Source organism: Centruroides sculpturatus, unplaced genomic scaffold (assembly GCF_000671375.1).
Source record: "Centruroides sculpturatus isolate CEXI.00-Female unplaced genomic scaffold, Cexi_2.0 scaffold53, whole genome shotgun sequence".
In the NCBI taxonomy this organism is placed as follows: domain Eukaryota; kingdom Metazoa; phylum Arthropoda; class Arachnida; order Scorpiones; family Buthidae; genus Centruroides; species Centruroides sculpturatus.
Genome location: NW_019384350.1, coordinates 527,018 through 548,082, shown reverse-complemented (window position 1 = coordinate 548,082; position 21,065 = coordinate 527,018). Strand labels below are relative to the sequence as shown.

General features: G+C 26.7%; 1 protein-coding gene across 1 annotated transcript in view; it reads left to right on the top strand.

Annotated features, from left to right (window-relative positions):
• The first annotated feature begins 11,837 nt into the window (after positions 1–11,837).
• The window catches only part of LOC111637399 (F-box only protein 11-like), a 109,847-nt gene continuing 100,619 nt past the window's right edge, over positions 11,838–21,065 (top strand). The window contains exon 1 of the mRNA XM_023382877.1: positions 11,838–12,254. Within this exon, the coding sequence (XP_023238645.1) occupies positions 12,164–12,254 (91 nt within the window). The 5' untranslated portion in view covers positions 11,838–12,163. The remainder of the gene's footprint in view (positions 12,255–21,065) is intronic.

Here is a 21,065-nt window from a genome sequence, read left to right as displayed (position 1 = left end):
ATTGTTGACCTGCAGCCCGATGCTTGAGTTGACGGCATCTTTGGAGTCACATGCACTTGTTTTCATCGGTGAGGAGCTGAACCTTTTGAAACTTGTAGGGCTTGAGTCTGAGTTCCTTTTTCACCATTAACCACACTGATTCGCAATTGATTCTGACCTCACGAGCAATTTTTCTCATGGAGATCTTTGCATGTCAGTCAACTCGCTTTTTGATGATCTTGCGGTTCCTAGACGTGTTGATGGAGTGCTTTCTTCCACGTCTGGGATGGTCACCATCATGGCCAAGCTTCTTGAATCGCTGAACTGCGTCCAAGACTGTCATATTGGGAACACCAAGCAAATGAACAATTTCACATTGATACTTTCCTTGCTGGAATAGCTCCAATATTGCACAACGTTTGTTCGACATCCTTAAAAAAATAAAGAACTAACCCTTATTACACCGAAAGCACATCTACATGGGCCAGAAATCACAGAGAATTAAACGACAGTATGTAAATTGGTATCGGTAAAAAAGTTCAGGTGCAGCATTGCTACAAACTTTGTACGGGTTAATTATTGTCACCCTGTATTACAGCTACAACATATGAAATACAGTCGACCCTCCTATAACACTGTTGATTATTCCGTTTTATATGAATTCCATGTTAAACGAGTCACTTATATTTTACAAATAAGTGAGCCATTCACAGCCCAGCACACGTATTTGTAAAATCTAAGTGACACAACATGGAATTCATATAAAATGGAATAATCAATAGTGTTATGGGGAGGGTCGACTGTACTTGTAATTACTGTTTTTATTGTTAACTTGATTCAATGTCTTCTGATTTGGTTGTAACATTGTCATTTGTGTCTAGTTTAATGTCATCATCAGAATCAGAATCTTGAATATCATCTGGTTCAAACTCATTACCTTAGCCAAGTGGGTAAGGCAGTTAAGACATTAGTTTACACACAGAGGACCCAGGATCAAATCCAGGAGGGTCATAAAAACCCCAGGTACTTTTCCTATGTAAAAACAATATTACCTTATAGAGCTGTACTTCAATATGTTCTCCATGGTTTTCAAATCAAGAGTTTATTTTTATCAGTAACTTCATTCCCGAGGCTTATTTGAAGATTGGGATTTATTTGAATCCCAAGATTTAAGCAAGAAAATAAGATAACTGAAGGAACAATTTTTAAGTGAAAAGAGTATAGTTTGAGGTTTTGATGAAGAAAAAAGAGTATAAAATATATGGAATTCTAAAAGAAAATAACACTCTTTTTAAGTCACCCTACTTAAAATAAATAAATAATACAAAGTAGTTTGTTATAAACTTGTTGACTAATTAATTATAAATTATTATTTAGACAATACAGGTTTTAAACTCAATATTAGAATTATTACCAAATATTACACAATACCATTCTAATTGAGTAAAATATTGCAATAACTGGATGCTTACTGCATAATTAAATCAAAAACACCTTGATCCAGTAAGTAACACCAATTTATTAGTCAAACAAACATTTGACCTTGTTTAAAGGTCATCCTCAGATTAGAACAAAAATGGAATAGTTTAGATCAAACAATTTAAAACGTATGAAATGTCACATGCACAAAAGTAAAACAAAAAGACAGGTTAACAATTTATCATAATCTATATATATATATAAAAATGGACGCATGTCCCTATATTTCACTTTTCCACAAAAACTACACATCGCACGTGAATGGTGTATGTATGTGGTAGTAGCCCCAAGTCTCCATTCGTGCATAGGGGTGGTTGCGTCTTGATAGCTATAAGGGTGCAGGAAATATGAGGCTGAAAGTGGTTGAAAGTGGCTTTCTATTTCGAATGTTTTGTTCGAATTTATTCAAATTAAATTCAAACATAAAATTCGAATATTGGTTCGATTATAGAACGATTGTAAACGTTCCAGAAAAGTTGAAAATAGTTCATTTGACTAAACGTAAAAATTCTCTAATTAGTCTGGAAATGGGGAACCTAATTCTTGCAATCTGTGAAAACGGGTAAGATTAGCTATAATGTAATTATCTTAATCTTCACTATCGTTACTTTTTGCCCAGCGAAGCGGGTCCTTGCAGCTAGAGTCTAGATTACTTAGAAAAACAGTTTTTTATATATAAAGAAAACTATATTACATACAAATAAAAACCCAACGAAGCGGGTCCTTGCAGCTAGTAAAGTAATAAAAACAACAAAATGATATACTAAAATAATTACACAAAATAAAGAAAATAAGATAAAAATTATAAAACAAAACAAATATATATTAAAATAAAGTTAAATAAACTTAAAAATTGTCCTCCAGGCATTAACAAAAGGTGCTGCATTTGTTAATTGCAATCCATTTATTAAGCATTTTAAATATTTTGAGCATTTACAAATATTTTAATTGTGGGATGCTGATGTATGGTGTATCAGCTGAGCTCTGTCAAATAACACATTGACATTCTGGTCCAATGCAAAAGACCACCAGAATAGTTGTAGTTAAGTGCTTTCAACTTGAGTCTTATTGTTCCTTGATCCTAATCTGTAAAGCGCCACTAGAGTCACAAATATATTCATAGAACATCCTATCCTGTTGTCATATAGAGGTATGGAATAAACTCCAGGAAGAGATGTTCGATCAAGCGGATCCTTGTCATTTCTATGTAGGGAGCAGACATTAGGGCTCCTTTTATATGCAATACAAACGTTAGACCATTGTGCTATATCCACAAAAATGCCATTTTTAACAATTTCTTGTAGATGACATTAAAGAACTTTGAAGGAATTAGCCCTTCAGATCTGGAATTCAAGCCAGAACAATATCATCATATTAAGTGGTGAACAAAGCTGGATCAGTAACCCAAAGATGTAGCCAAAGGTTAATATGGCCAATCTTCTGACAGAGATAAATTCAAAACAGTGGAAAAATGGTCTTTTTATTAGAGATCTAAAAACAGCAGACTTATAAGCAGATGGATCATGAAAAGCTAGCAGATTAAAAAGAGGATTGCGCAAAGCCTTTATACGTATCAGTAGTAAGAGTGTCTTTGTTGAAAGTGATGGAGATCCAGAAAATGTAATTGTCTGTTGTCTTGCTGCTCCAAGTTTAACATTAATCCATAGGGGTTGCAATTGATGATATGAAGAAAGGTTTGAATAGGTAGAACACCAGACCAGACAATGGAAATGTTGTCAACATATCTGAAGTAAACATGATGTGATCCTAAAAGGCAAAAAGTATTTGTTACTCCAAATATCAAAAGACCAGTTCACAAAGTGTACCAGAGATGGGACTACCCATAGGTATTGGTACATCCCTTGATTGTAGATAAGTAGCACCTTTAAAAAGAGAAAGGAGTGACAAATGATGAGTGCCAACTCCAAAATAGAAGAATGCTTATTTGTACAATTGTTCAATATTTGTAATGTAATTTACAAAAATGTGGTTCAATTCTCATGGATGGAAACTGGAAAATAAAATTTAGAAACTCTGAGTTCCTAAATTTTATTTGTTTGTCCAACTCTGATTATTAGTACTGGTTTTCTTTCTGTTACTCTAGAGATTGATAAAGATGAAACTATTACTTAAGAATAAAAAAAATATTGGTTTTTTTAATGTGATATGGATGCTGTATATTCTATACATATAAGTTATATATGAAGTCACTTTAATCCAAAAACTTTTTGACTGACAGTCCAACTTTTCTAACCAGAAGTGCTGATACTGTCAACTAAAAAGTTTTTGGATTAAAGTGACTTCATATATATGTATAAAATATTGGATTGCTTGCCAGTATGCTTTCATAGGCATTAAAGTAAAATTAAACAAAAATAAACAATTAAAACTGTACTCAAAAGAATATTCTTGACAGAAGGAGAAATAAGTTCAACAGAGGACAGTTGGTAAGACTAAGGTAACACTGAACAGCTAGAATGATTCATGAATATAAGACAGTTGCATATAGCATTTCCAAATGATGACAAGGTTAGAAAAGTGATCTTGCAAAGAAGTCTCAGTAATTATTCTATTGTTGTGGGGACAAAAAGTTCTACTTGTAGAAATCCATCATCACTTCATTAAAGTCTACAGAAACATATAACAACTTTGCCCCATCTCCATGAAATGGCACTACAAAGTACAAAGAGACTGTAACTTAATCATAGGCAGTCAGGCATCCAGTAATCACCAAGGTGTCTGAATGAATAATATCGAACCCAAGTTCAGGCTCTGGCAGTACAACCCAATGGGGACCAGCCTTCCTCACTCTTGAGTCTGACTCTAATATTGACCTACAGTTTTGCACAGCTTAAAGCTGTTTTACACACACTCAACCAAGAAATGAGTGATGCTTAACTTTGTCAGGCTGTGGGCCCTTTGGGGAGGGGTCCCTCCCCAAAGAGCTCACCCAGCATATACCAAGCTATAAGTCTATAGACCTCTTCACTATGTTTCTGTCAAAACCTTTTAGTTTCATGAGCATTGAGCTTCTGTTGCGGGCCAGGTAGGTCCTAGCCAATGTCATGCTCTATTAAGGTGTTGCAAAATAATGACAGAGATTTGCAAATAAATGAATCATGAGCACTGAAAGTTAAAGCAGGCATCCAAGTTGCTCAACAACAAAATTCAGTGCTGCAAGAACTGACAAAATGATCCAAAGAACAACAGGCATATAATTTTGTAGCAAACTGTATTTCAGCTCGGTATAGAATATGGAATTGTAGAGTATATCATTTTTTTGTTGCAGATGTTTCAATGGAAGTTCTTTTTCATTCTCACGTATAGTCTGAATCTAGGCCTTTCTGATTTTCATTTTCCCACATTAAAGAAACATACATACTATTGCTGTTTTGCTACTGATGATGAAGTGAAAGCCTGGATTGGCCATTTTCTTTCCTTATTTTAATTTATATTATGTTTCACTTGAGAAAAATAAATTAATAAACAAAATACAAGTGCTATCTATTTTGTTAAATTAAAAAAAACAGTCTTTAATCTAATCCAATCTACAAGCTATATTATGGTCATAAGCCACCATAATATGACAAATACTTGTACAAATAGGCATCTAGCTCACAATAAATGCGGTATATTAATTGAAATTTTAAAATGAATGAATTTGGATATCAACCACTGTAAAACAGCCTTTGCAAATTGATATTTGGTGTGATATGATGTGCATTTTGTAACTTATAATGTGAAAATAACTGATTATAACTTGGGCCATAGACTGCCACAAATTTTTTGAATTCTTTCTGCTCCATAGGAATTAAGAAGCCCTTTTTTCAAGCCCTTTTGGGTTCAGCCAGGCCCAACAGGAACAACTAGGTGGTGAGAAACAAGGACAGACAAAAATTCTGGGTTTTTTGAATGAATGATTTGCTTTCAGATCTCCTTACACCTTAACTACCTTGGCTATCTACCAGATATATAGTATACATATATATATGGGCCTATATATGATATACAGGATGTTTATAAATGAATGGTGCAGTTTTAAAAATTAATAATAAATCTATTTATTACCTTATATGGGCAAACCTTACAGTATAAGCAGTGGCAACTGTCCAAGGTTTTTATGTGCTACACACTCTTCGCTTCTTAATCGTGTTTTTCATTAACGCTGGATTGGATGTGGCGCAACAACAGACAACAACCTGCTCCCATGGCCACCCCATTCACCAGAATTTAACACCCTGCAAATTTTTTTTTGTGGGGTTTGTTAAAGACCAAGTTTATGTACTGTCAATGCCCGTGTTCCTTGAGGAACTGTGTAATCAGATAAAGCATGCAGTGCAGACCATTATGGAGGACATGCTACACTGCATATGGGAAGAATTTGATTATTGTGTAGATGTGTGTTGTGTGACCATGGGTGCACATATTGAAGGATTATGATTAAATGCATAAAAAACTTGGACAGTTGCTGCTGCTTATGCTGTAAGGTTTGCCCATATAAGGTAATAGATTTATTATTAATTTTTAAAACTGCACCATTCATTTATAAACACCCTGTATATTGCCAGACCAAAGTTTGTAACCAGTTTGACATTGCTGATTGCTGTCATCACTAAATGGCTGCATCAACATTTCTGAGAATGAGCCGAACAAGTTCATTACTTATTTGTGACATTTTAAATGCCTGATCTAGATGATTTTATTAAAAAAATAGAATATTGCTTGCCAATAAATCCTACATGTTTTCATTTCTGCAATAAAGTATTTGTCTAGATCATTGACTTTTTAATCACACTATTTCCACAAATATTTGATGAATATAATATTCTCAAATATTATATTCATCAAATATTGATGAATATAATATTCTCAAGTAACTAAAAAAGTAAATCTTGTCTTCACCTTAAAATATTCATAATACAATCTCAATCAATTATAATACTTGGACTTCCATCCAGTCATTGCTTTTCAGACGATTAAAATGAAAGGTTAATTGTCACTACACTAGTCAGTATGGCAGCAATTAACTGACTAAGTTATTTAATATATTATACCCAACAATATCTATTTTTCATTCTTGTCTTTATAGCCAGATAGTAAGTTTATGATAAAGCAGGAAAGTAGAAATGGATTAATATCATTTTTAAAAAGGATTACTGAGAAAATATGATTCCTAATACAGTATACTAATATTTGGCATAGAAGAAAATGATTGCCCAAAAACAAAAATATGTTAAAAAACAATGTTGTTGAATTTTAAATTATGATGATAAAACAATAATCATTATCTTTATCTTTTATCCTACATAAAGATTTGATAAGGTAACATGTGTCAAATCATTCCTAGTGTGTTTGTTTTTTGACAGTATTACGTATGACTTTTGATATGCAAAAATAGTTATAAGATAGTAAAAAGAGATTATGACAGATATTAGATTTGCTATCAGTATCCTTAATCTTCTTGTATTTTGTAGTATCCTTTCACTTAATTTGTAATAAAAAAAACATTCTTGTACACACTACCAATTAGTTGATTCAAACAACCAAGTATCAGCATCAAATTAATATTTTTTATTAATATTCTAAATTGAATGAAGTATATATTATGGAAATGAAAAAAATAAACTCTCTAAAAATTTTTTGTTAATTTGAATTTTAATCTAAATTTTTTAGAACTACCTTTGCCTTTTGTAATATGTAGAAAAATTGTTTAAAACATTGAATATATTTAAAATTTTAATTTAAACAAAATTCTGCAAATTCTAAAATATACTTTTAAAATGTAGTTGATTTCATTTAATTAGAATACACCAGGACCTGACTAATTTATCCTGATTAAGAAGTTGTCCCAATAAAGCAAATTTTTGGAACAGACAAAATCTAAAATGAAAAATGAACAATAAAGACAAAAACAATTTATTAAATAAAATACAATATTAAGTATTTTGTACCATACATATATGTATGGCACATAGTTGTGAATAGATTCAAGTTCAAAAATAACATATTAAAATACGAGCAATTATTTATTGTGACATCGTCACAATGTTGAGCTGCAATTTTTCGTCACAATGCACATACATCAAATTTTCCCTGTTAACAATAAAATCATGTTGGTCATATATCAAACTCTGTTCAGGAGAAAATTTTTGAATTAAAATAACATGACTTCTGGCCCAAAGCAGAAGTTCATATATAGTTAATCAAGATGACCTGCCCCTAAGCTTTCCATTTCTGGTCTTGATTTTCATCTATCTATAACTGTTCTCAAGATTAAGAAACGACAGACAGCAGGCAGATGGATAATATTGGGAATTTATGGGTCTACAATTTTTTAAAATTGCAGCCCAATAATTATTAAACAAACTAACTAAAAAAACAACAATTATTTTTGCAGAAATTTATCAAGTGTATCTTGAATGAATTTTCTTTATACTTAACAAGTGGACAAAATCAGCACAGGCATCCAATGCAGAAATGAGACTTCCTTCATTTCCATCTTGCATAAAATACAGTCTTAGTTCAGAAATAAATTTTTGGTTTCCTAAGTCTTAGTCTTGATCAGGAGTATCGTCTTAATCACTATATCCTTTAGTTTTTAGGTGTTTTTCCAAAAACAACTTGTTCAATAATTACATCTATACAATCTTCATTTTCATTGCAACATAGGTTTTTATCAATGTATAAAAATTCTTCGTTATACAGTTAAAAACACTCCATGCCTGTACTGCCACATATTCTCACAGCTGTCTATGATTATATGCAAGTGTAAGCCCTCAATAAAACTACAAGATGTCCCAAATAAGCAACAAATTTGCCTTTGTTTCTGCCCTTCAATATACGTCTCAAATAAAAAGCATTCCCAATCAACTGAAATGTGCTGTATTGTATATTTTTGATTTTCAAAGATATGGTTAAAATTATATTTTTATTGTTTAAAAAAAATCAGGATTTGATAAGAAATGCTATAGTCAAATTAAACTAAACTAAAACTCTGAATGTTTACAGATCATATATTGAAATTCAGGGTATTAATTGTATACTAAGAGAAATTATTTTTAATAAACCTAATTTAGAAGAAACAAGAAAAGTCATTTACATTTTTTTGACATAATTCATTTTATTTTATTTGCAAAATTAACTATATTTTTAATTATACAAATATGTTATTTATTCTCTACTATGTTCTTATATTTTTACATTATATAATAATTACATCAACAAAATTTAAACTTTTATATTTTTGAAGCATTTATATAATTTCCTAGAATGAAAGTAAAATGCTTTAAAAAAAGCATTAAAAGTAATAAGCATTCTATTAAATTATTTGCAAGAACAATAAAAAATTTAATTAGATAATTTTAAATATTGTTTGTAAGATTAATATCAAATTCATAAATAAAAATTAAATATAAATTTTTAAATGCTTTCATTACATTTAAAATATCATCATTAGGAATAATACAGAAACGCTGAAAATAGAATGTTCACAAATAGATCAATATTTACATTATAAATGGAAAGCTATGATATGGATTATATAATAAACATAAAATATATTTTATTGAAATGAAAGAAATAAATCAAGAAATATAATATGTAACTTAAAGTATCATGATGTAAAAATGTTAATACAAATATAATAAAAACAACCAGAAAATAAAAGAATAAATACATTAAAATATTTATAATAATAATAATAATAAAAAACTAAAAATAATGTATAGGTCATATGTAATAATTATAAACATGTTTTAAAAATGAACAGAAATATATTAAAATAGATAATGATGATATACCAAATTTAATATTTTAGTATTTTAAATTATAAGCTATTCTTTGCTTTTAATACCAAGAAACTCAATTCTAATAAAGAAGTTGACATTTATTTTTTAAATATTTTGGTTTCATCTTGATCTATTTTTAGAAGATAATTAACAAGAATGAATAATTTAAAATCTTTAAATGGTTTACTTAGACTCCTCATGCACTCTATGGATTAAAACATTACAGTCTTCCTTCCAGGAATTAAAAATCAATATTTTATTAAGCACTTTTGAAAATTAATTTTATCATCAGAATCTACACTATAAAATGATTAAAAAACAGAAGTTTAAAGTAACCTGAGGAACAGTTCATAACATACAACAACAATTACATTATTATACAAGTAAATATTAACTTACAAAAACCACAGTTACAACTTTAAATAATTTTACAGTTGTTAGAAATAAACAAAACAAACAGAAAACATTTGAAATTTAAAACTTCTCTGTTATAAAGGTATTTCACTTAATAATATAGAAAATATGATATTCTATGCATTTTAAACTTTTTGAACTGTAAAATTTCAAATAGATGACTTTATTAATGTAATTTAGAAATCATTAGAAGACAAACCATGTAAAACTGTAAAAAGCTTTAACAAATTTTTAAAATCTTGTATTTAATAAATTTGAAATGCATAGAATACTACATAAGCTAAGAGACTACTACAATACTATATATTTAATTGAAGAATATAAAAAAAAAATTTATTTATTTATTTGGACATACTGCTTAACAATTTTTAAATTATTTCTCAGGTTGAGTCATTATGTATCTTTTCAAATTTTGATCAAGTAATAAAAGAATAGTCATTTTAATACTTCAGATCGAGTTTTTAATTAAATAAATATTTTCAGCTTTTTAAAAAGCTATTTTCAGGTTACATATGTTCTCAAAAAGATCAGACAATAGTACATATAAAAAAAATTCAAACAAACAATTCCAATTATATAAAAGGCTTCAGTAACATCATCCAACACATTCAATATAGTAACAACAATTATCATATAATTAAAAGATTAATTTAAAAATAATTTAATAGAAACTTTCCAACTTCAGATGATGTTTTATCATCCATAACATTCATGTACTCTTTTTCACTTTTATATTTTATAACCTTTAATTAAAATATTTCAAAATTTTTTACTAAGAGATTTTTATTGACTAACATATTAAACTTTGCTTACTAAAGAACAAATAAAATAGGGGTTCAAACACAATTAACTTAGAATTGGATATAATACAAAATAACAACATAGAAACCGCAAAAATCCAGCAAAACTCATTTTGCTAAAGTAAAACAAATGTTTTTGACACTTTTAAAATGACATAAGGATTTAGCAAAGTTCTGTAATCAAATTCTCAAATAAATTTTTGTGAATCACTGCATATTTCATCTTATCAAAGCATTTACATTGTAACATTCCGAGATAAGTACAACAAATTTTAATTTTGATTATACTTATTAAAGTTTCATTTATAATAATAAAAATCCAGCTGTATATTAGGAATCTATTAGATTCCTCACAGATGGTTCCACTATATTCCTAACTGGATTTTTTTTTATATAAAACAAAAAAACAGTCTAAAATATGATTAAATAAACATTTTCATTTTTTTAAATTTTAGTTCAAAGTGAGATTTGAATTCTATTCTGTTTTGGTGTTAATGATAGTATAGTTGTTGTAGTGAAGTAACTTAATTCTTCTATTTGTTCATACATTGTACAAATTATAATTAAACACTTCTTTTCGCACTTGACGATGACAGTTGAACAACTTGTTTATACTCTCATCCAACATGTAATACGCCCCTTTAAAACTAAATTTGACGTATACTGATTTAAAATCTATAAATTCAATTATTTCCAAACAACAATGATTTAATTCAATACAATTTTAATTTACTACAAATTACATCACATGATTTACTTTGGCATATCATTAAAATAATCCATAATTAATTTTCAATTTAAAGTTTACAAATCTTAAACTCAATTTAACATAAAAAAAACAGGAAAAAAAAATTTGAACTAAATTATAAAATAAACCTCAATTTAATAAAACTCAATTATTTTAATTTGAAATAAAAATTTATTTATTTCTTAAATTTTTATTCTGTATATTTTTGAATAATATTTAAACAAATACAAAAATAAATCAAAGTTTATATAAAATCCATATCTATGATTTATGTTTGAATTTGAAACTGACAAGTTTTTTTTTTTTTTATTAATGATAAATTTCATAATTAACCTTATCAGATTGCAAAACTCTGATATATATTATAGATTTATTTATAAATATTTTAAATTAATAATTATTACTGTTTAATTAAATATAATTCTTAACAAAATTTATTATTATATATTATTATTATTATTATTTTTACCGCGAAACGAAACTTCCAAATATATTCTACATAAGTTGACGATAATATAAAGTCATGACATCGAAATATATACGCACCTAACATCGAATCTGATAGAGAAATATATAAAGACAGAGTTAACAAGTTAACGCGTCATGTTGCAAAACATGGAAATAATTTTTCTCCATACACGTGATAATCTAGAAATTCCCTCGTTGGTCGAGTTCAAGGAACTAGGTCCCCGACGAGGGCGCACCAAGCGGTAAGAATTGTCAGTTTTCACCCTCCCTGCGACAGATCGCAGGTCACGTGACATCTCCGATGGCTTCGGAGTCACGTGACGCCAGCAGCCAATCTCATTGGGCGAAATGTCTCAGCTTCCGTCTATGGACAACAAGAGAATGGCTGACTGACTTGACTGATTATAAAAGAATATCGTTTGGTTTTTATAGTTTATCTAATATAAATAATACGCGGTATTAATAAGTTAAAAGGGATTAAATAGACGATGTCGACACCTAATGTTAGGTCAACTAGACAAAATGGTAGAAGGACAAGAAAGAAAACTAATCTGAAACGTACAGTGTACACCAATCAAGGTATTTTTTTTTTTTTTAATGGTTGACTTCTTATCTGATCCCGAATCGTGAGTTTAGTCAGAACATTATTATCCAGAGAATATAGCCGAATGCTTATTTACATATCATAGTAAAACAAGAGAAATATATATATATATTACTCCAATATATATTCATTGCAACATATCCTGACAGTGTAAATTATAAAGGTGACATACAAGCTTTCATGCTAAGGAAGTTTTTTTAATTCAAGTGCATTCTGTCCTTAAATACTGCTAAAATTACTATATATACTGGAAATTATCATTAGTTAGTTAATAATGCTGAATTATATTATATATCAATATTAAGAAATGGTTTATGATGTATTATACATGTCTGTTTAAGTTGTGAAAATGTCTCCAAGTCATATGTTATGATCTGAGATATTAAACTAGATTCTGATCATTTGCTCGTGTGTATATACCAGATCGAGTGTAATAATATGCGTTTTGGTGTTTATTTGGTACGTTTAATAACGGTTAAAAGTCTTTTTTTCATAGATTTTCTACTTGAAATATTTTCCAAATCATACTATTGTGATTTGTTGTGTTTTTCTGACACATATTGTGACTTAGATACTGTTTTGTCAGTCTTGACTCCATTAATATGTTGGTAATCAATAATAATTGTTTTAGTTAACAAAAAAAGAAATTAAAACTGTTTAATAATTACTTAAGTATTATAAGAATAAGATTGAAATTTGGATTTAAAATTTAAGTTTTATAGAAAATCATAAAGCATTCTTCTATATTTTTATTTATAATTGGAGAATTTCGTTTAATAAACTTACTTTAATGTTGCTTAGCATAATATGTATTATTTAATAAGAGAATTGTCTAATTTAAAGATTGTTTTAAAATTGTTCGTAATGTTTGTTTTATATTTTTAACTTTTTTTTTATTTCCAAACTATTTTTCATAATTGATCTGTAGTCTTTATTTTTTTAGTGTGAATGCCTTTTCTATGTTTGAAAATTAATTTATCCAAATTCAAGTGAAAATTAATAAATGTTTCATAAATGAAATATATATACATATTTGTTATTATAATATTAATAACTATATTTGATATTTACAAAGAATTTTAAATTTCTTTAGTAAGTTTCAAACATTTTTGGACGTTTTTATTTATACATATTTTTTAACAATATAATATTTTTTCGATATAAAAAATGCCTTTATAAGTCATATTGTATATCATCTGTAACTTATTGAGAAAATAATTTTGATCAGAATCAATAAAACAATAAAAATAGATTATATCAAAAATTTTTGAAAAATTATATATATACCTAATCCATATTCATTTAACATTTTAACAAAATGTAATAACAGTTATGTGTTGTATAGTTTTTATTTTTAATTAATGAAATATTTTTGTTTTATGTTGTTACACAATACAGCTCAAAAATTTAAATTGACTAAGTTTCTATGATCTTATATTGATCTTACTAATTTTTGACTTTTTAGTTTTACTGTGTGTGTATATATATTATACACACATGTATATATAGTGTACACACACACACACACACACACACACACTATATATATATAGTGTATGTGTAGCATAATTCAGTTCTGTGTTTATAAATATGAAAGTTCTAAAATAGTTGTTGTTGTTTGGTCTTAATTTTATCTGCTAGAGTAATTTTCCAGTGAATTTTTGAATTTATTATTATTTCAAAACTTCATTGGAAAATTACTCTATTAAAATAAATCATGTTTTGATGAAAATAAATATATATGTATTTTTTATTTTAAAAAAATTAAAGTTAAACGAGAAAGTTGTTTATGCTATATATTAAACTAGAAATAATTTTTTTATCTTTTGATGTTAATGCAAACACTAATGTAATATTCTAACACCAACAGATAACTGCTTTCTATTATTTACAATCTGTAGTGTATTGGTGTATTGTAAACAGAAAACAGGAAAAAATTTTATCTAAAATGCCAATAGTTTCAGTAAAACAAATTAAGAAAAAAAAATTCAAATATTTTATATTGAATATTAAATTGTAATAAATGTATAAAATGTAACATGTAATCAATTTTTAAAGCTTAAAATAAATCAATAATTTCTCCAAAAACTTCTTTATTGAGGCAAAAGACAGGATAATTTTATACCTAACATTTTTGGAAATATTTGTCCATCTGAGGAATTTCATTCACTTCTAAAAGAACAAAATAAAGCAAAGTAGTAGAAGTTTTCACTTATTCTTTTATTGTTTTGATGTCAAAAAGAATACCAACATCATTTTAAATGTTCCTGAATATCACTTTTATATATATTTTTTCCTTAATTGATTATTAAAAATATATCTGAAATATGTTTTTATTGAGAATAGTTTAATGAAATAGAATATTTTCAAATCCTGTTAACCTCTGGATTGTTAGGAGGAAAACTATTAAAAAAAAACAACTCAGATATTTAATATATCTGAAAAAAGTCAAGAATTTTAAAAATTTTATTATTGCAGCAGCATTAGTTTGTTAATGTGTCAAACATAATTGTAAAATATTGACAAAAATCTGTGAATTTTAGTTATAAACTTCTGAAAAAATTGTTTATATTTTATGATGATAATAATAATAATAATAATGTATTCAGCATAGGCCATTAAAAAGAATTCACATACATTCTTTAATTGTTCTAACTGTTCTTAAATTTAATCATTATTGCTCTTACCACTAGTGTTCTTTTAGTCAAAAATGATTTACATGATATATGAATGGATTTTATATTCTTATTTATCATTGCATTTTAGCAGTCAAACTTATCTAATATTAAGATGATGCATTTGAAGCATTTTTTCTCCTGGTTTCTAATATTTTTTTTTATGCTGAGGATTTGAAGGATTTTTTAAAGAAATATGTAAACTATTTTAAATTTAAAATTATATGAAAAGTTTTTAAATGTATTTCAAAAAGAATTTTAATAGATTCTGGGCCATTGTAAATGTTTGCTGGAGTTACCAGCCTTGTCAATTTATGTTTATCTGATACAAGAGCATTTATTTCAATACTATGAAAAAACTTTAAATTTTTTTTCCATCTTATTGATTAACTGTACTCATTCATTGTTTACGCTAGTGTTTATAAAAATTTTCATCTTGTAATTATGAATTATAAGAAAGAGATTAATTTAGTTAACAACCAAGCTTCACAAAATAACTGTAACAAATGATGATAAGATTAAATAGCTGCTTTCTTTAAGTATAAAATATTTTGTAAGAAAAATTTATAATTCTTTATTGAATTGTTTTTTGCTTTTGCAATCTATATATTTAAAAGTGAACAAAGTTATTAGTTCCTATACTTCCTATAGATTAAGCAAGTGAAGTCTGAAATTAAACACTGTGAACTTTAGATCAGCAGAAAACCTATAAAAATTTGGATATATTTTGAGATAATTGAATTATTAATGATTTTAGCGATTTTTAGTCAGTTACATGACCATTAGTTCTGTTACGTGGTTTATTATTAGAATATTTTGCATTTTACGAATAATTTTATTTATTAAATTAATAGTAATTTTGATGTGTATATTTGAGGAAAAGTATAAAGCTTTGTAACATTTATATTTATAAAAATGTGTAAATTGTATCATATAACCATATACTTCACTTTGATTATATTATTCGTTAGGAAGATGTTAAAAATGTTGAATTTATTACACGTTTTACTTTAATAAACATAATAAAACTTTATATATTAAAATAATTTTAACTATTGAATGAAACATTGGCAGTTGCTAGTATCTACCAATGCATATGAAGTGCATTGTTGTGACAACATAGTAACCTTCAAGGTTTAGTGTTTTCTTATAGATCTACTGTATTTACTTGAATAAGACTCATTTTAATTTCTGCAAATTTGTCCATGGATTATTTTTTCTTGAAAAAAAAATACAGCTTTATGAGAGCAGACATTGCTCCATAGGTGCAAGTTTGTAATTGTAATTTAAAGTTGGAGTATAATTTGCATCTTTTTTCAAATTATCATTTCAACAGTGTTTTTGTTGGTCATGTGCTAAATATGTGAAAAATATGATATTTCAAATGTTGGTAGATTTTGCAGCAACAATAAAGTAATTTTTAAATTTATTATTTATTTTAATTATTAAAAAATTAGTGAAGACCATCATCTGAAACCAGCACAAATTAACTTGAAAATATTAGTAAAAGTATTATTTTATCTGTTTCTAACAGACATATTCAGATAAAATACATAGAATGCAGAACTAAACAAACAAATTAACATTGAATGCAATTTCTGTTTACAATTTTTCGAACAAATTTGTTCAAAAAAATTGGTAACAGAATTGTAACACATTTTATCTGAAGATGTCTGTTACAAACAAATGAAAACAGTAGTAAAAGTACTATTTTAAGTTGATTTTCAGTTGGTTTTGGATGTTTGTCTTCACTTATATGAGTAATTTCAGTTTTTGAAGCATAATTGACCGAAAAAATTAATATTAAAACAATGGATACAATAAAATATTTTAGCTGCAACAATAAATTAATGATAATTTGAATTAATATAGCAGTAGCCAACAAGTCTATGACATTATTTGAAACAGCAGTCAGGGATGTAATGAATTAGATATTAAATTTGTAATTTACTTTGAAAGTTTAAAGGATATGCTGATTTTCTGTTTATCTGATTATCTTTATTCTCTTGATTGCTTTTAAGCTTGAAATTTAACAAGATGATTATTAATTTTGTTGTGTTTTTATTGGTCAAAAACTGAATGAAAAAGCTTTCTGTTGAAACTTGCATTTTAAAGCTTGATTTGTGACACCAAAGTAACATTTCACCAAAGCAAATGAAAACTGTAATTTCTGACAATTTCATTTTTTTGAAGGTTTTTATCATTTGCCTTGACCCTCTGTAGTGGTAGATTAGAGTTGACATCAGGTCTAATAAGAAGCATTTTCCCAAGTTTGAGTATATGAAATAATAAATGAACCTTGTAAAAGGAAAGTATTGTTAGTGAACTTGTTGGTAGATGTTTGTTATTTGAGGATGGTGATTGGTCATAACAATCAAAATTTCTATTTTAAAAACTAATTCAGAAAACAGTTTACTAGGAAAATTAACTTTTAAAGTGAGTTTTTAGTTTTCTAATTCCAAAGAAGTGGATATTTACAGGAAAAATAGAGAAAAGTCCATCTTATGAGTAATTGACTAGCTGCCAAGATGTAAGATTTATATTGGAAAGTGCTGCTGGAGGTAACAATATTGAACTCATAAAAATATTCTCTCATATAATTTATAAGTTAAAACTACAATTAGAATTTTAGAATAATTCCAATTGTAATTTTCAAGTAGCTAAATTTATACATTTATAACCACTAAACTAAAGTTTTAATAACCAAATGAATTTTTTAGTCTAGCCTGAAAAAATCCAGCATTTGGCTATTATGTGTTTATATTTTTATCTTAATAACAAACTGAAATTGTTATAATGATAAAATATTTGACTTGCTTTAATGATTGTTTTTTGTTTTTCTCCTTTTGAAATAAGTTTAACTAGAAATAAAAAATTTTGGTGTTATTTTGTTTTAAATGATTTGACATGATTTGTAGATAATGCTTTATAAAATAATACAAATTACAAATAATATTAGTTTTTCTATTATTTTTATTTCTTTGAGTGAATTTTTGTTTTCATTATTATAATAATTTTTTATTTTTTTACTGTTTATTTTAAATATTTCTTACTGATATGAAACATGTTCAGTCTATATTGACCTATTGCAAGTTAAGATTCCTGTATAAAATTTGCATATAATGAAAAACTTTTAACATTTAACTTGATTTTATATCTTTTTGTTAAAGTATAAATGTTTCACTTTTGTCGTTTCAAATTAATGAAGTGATACATTTATTTGAAATATATCATTGATATTTAAAAATTTTTATACACAATATCTAAGAAACATTTTAACTATACAATTAAGAAAAATGAAGATGTTATGAATTATACTTTTATGTCAAAAGTAATAGTAATTTTACTTCTATTATTCAAAATACAGTACACACTTTTTTTTTTGTGGCGTAGTAAACACTAGTATTGTGTTTTATTCCAAAGACACATGGCAAATTTTCCATCAAATTCCTTCATTAGTTGAGTTGAAAAAAAAAAAAAAAAAACAGTACACACTTGTTAATCTGGTCATTCCTTGCACAAAGAGGTGCCGGATTAGTGGGTGTGTATAGGCCTAAAGCCTGCTTAAAGGCTATGATTGATGTTGTCTGTTGCCCTTTTTGGATACAGGCAGGCAAATAATGACTTGCTGACATGCAGTATTGTACAAAGTTTAAGAAATGAAACTCAAGTAAACAAAAAAAAAAAAAAAGGCAGGATGTGAAACATGACCTAACACTTTCGTGGAAATGGAAGTATATAGGCAATAACACTGAAAGGTATGCCAGATTAGTATGGGCTGGATTAGTGAGATTCTATTATATTAACAAACATTTTTATGTAAAATTAACTCTTAAGAACAAGAACAAATGTGTGAATATAAGTAGGCTAGTATTTTAAATTTAAATCTTAAATAACATGTACAGTAGACCCTCCCTATAACGTGGTAGATACATTCCACTTTATAAGAATCTCACGTTTAGGAATCCTTGAATACATGAGCAAATCATAGCCCGGCATGTGTGCATTTTACGGACTACAGCTGTTTGAAAGGTTTTACTTCCATAAAATTAATTGATTCTAGACTAATTTGACTCAACATTTCCAAAACACGTATAATTTTTTGGGAATAATCTGTATAAACTACAGTCGACCCCCNCTACACTATAAAATGATTAAAAAACAGAAGTTTAAAGTAACCTGAGGAACAGTTCATAACATACAACAACAATTACATTATTATACAAGTAAATATTAACTTACAAAAACCACAGTTACAACTTTAAATAATTTTACAGTTGTTAGAAATAAACAAAACAAACAGAAAACATTTGAAATTTAAAACTTCTCTGTTATAAAGGTATTTCACTTAATAATATAGAAAATATGATATTCTATGCATTTTAAACTTTTTGAACTGTAAAATTTCAAATAGATGACTTTATTAATGTAATTTAGAAATCATTAGAAGACAAACCATGTAAATCTGTAAAAAGCTTTAACAAATTTTTAAAATCTTGTATTTAATAAATTTGAAATGCATAGAATACTACATAAGCTAAGAGACTACTACAATACTATATATTTAATTGAAGAATATAAAAAAAAAATTTATTTATTTATTTGGACATACTGCTTAACAATTTTTAAATTATTTCTCAGGTTGAGTCATTATGTATCTTTTCAAATTTTGATCAAGTAATAAAAGAATAGTCATTTTAATACTTCAGATCGAGTTTTTAATTAAATAAATATTTTCAGCTTTTTAAAAAGCTATTTTCAGGTTACATATGTTCTCAAAAAGATCAGACAATAGTACATATAAAAAAAATTCAAACAAACAATTCCAATTATATAAAAGGCTTCAGTAACATCATCCAACACATTCAATATAGTAACAACAATTATCATATAATTAAAAGATTAATTTAAAAATAATTTAATAGAAACTTTCCAACTTCAGATGATGTTTTATCATCCATAACATTCATGTACTCTTTTTCACTTTTATATTTTATAACCTTTAATTAAAATATTTCAAAATTTTTTACTAAGAGATTTTTATTGACTAACATATTAAACTTTGCTTACTAAAGAACAAATAAAATAGGGGTTCAAACACAATTAACTTAGAATTGGATATAATACAAAATAACAACATAGAAACCGCAAAAATCCAGCAAAACTCATTTTGCTAAAGTAAAACAAATGTTTTTGACACTTTTAAAATGACATAAGGATTTAGCAAAGTTCTGTAATCAAATTCTCAAATAAATTTTTGTGAATCACTGCATATTTCATCTTATCAAAGCATTTACATTGTAACATTCCGAGATAAGTACAACAAATTTTAATTTTGATTATACTTATTAAAGTTTCATTTATAATAATAAAAATCCAGCTGTATATTAGGAATCTATTAGATTCCTCACAGATGGTTCCACTATATTCCTAACTGGATTTTTTTTTATATAAAACAAAAAAACAGTCTAAAATATGATTAAATAAACATTTTCATTTTTTTAAATTTTAGTTCAAAGTGAGATTTGAATTCTATTCTGTTTTGGTGTTAATGATAGTACAGTTGTTGTAGTGAAGTAACTTAATTCTTCTATTTGTTCATACATTGTACAAATTATAATTAAACACTTCTTTTCGCACTTGACGATGACAGTTGAACAACTTGTTTATACTCTCATCCAACATGTAATACGCCCCTTTAAAACTAAATTTGACGTATACTGATTTAAAATCTATAAATTCAATTATTTCCAAACAACAATGATTTAATTCAATACAATTTTAATTTACTACAAATTACATCACATGATTTACTTTGGCATATCATTAAAATAATCCATAATTAATTTTCAATTTAAAGTTTACAAATCTTAAACTCAATTTAACATAAAAAAAACAGGAAAAAAAAATTTGAACTAAATTATAAAATAAACCTCAATTTAATAAAACTCAATTATTTTAATTTGAAATAAAAATTTATTTATTTCTTAAATTTTTATTCTGTATATTTTTGAATAATATTTAAACAAATACAAAAATAAATCAAAGTTTATATAAAATCCATATCTATGATTTATGTTTGAATTTGAAACTGACAAGTTTTTTTTTTTT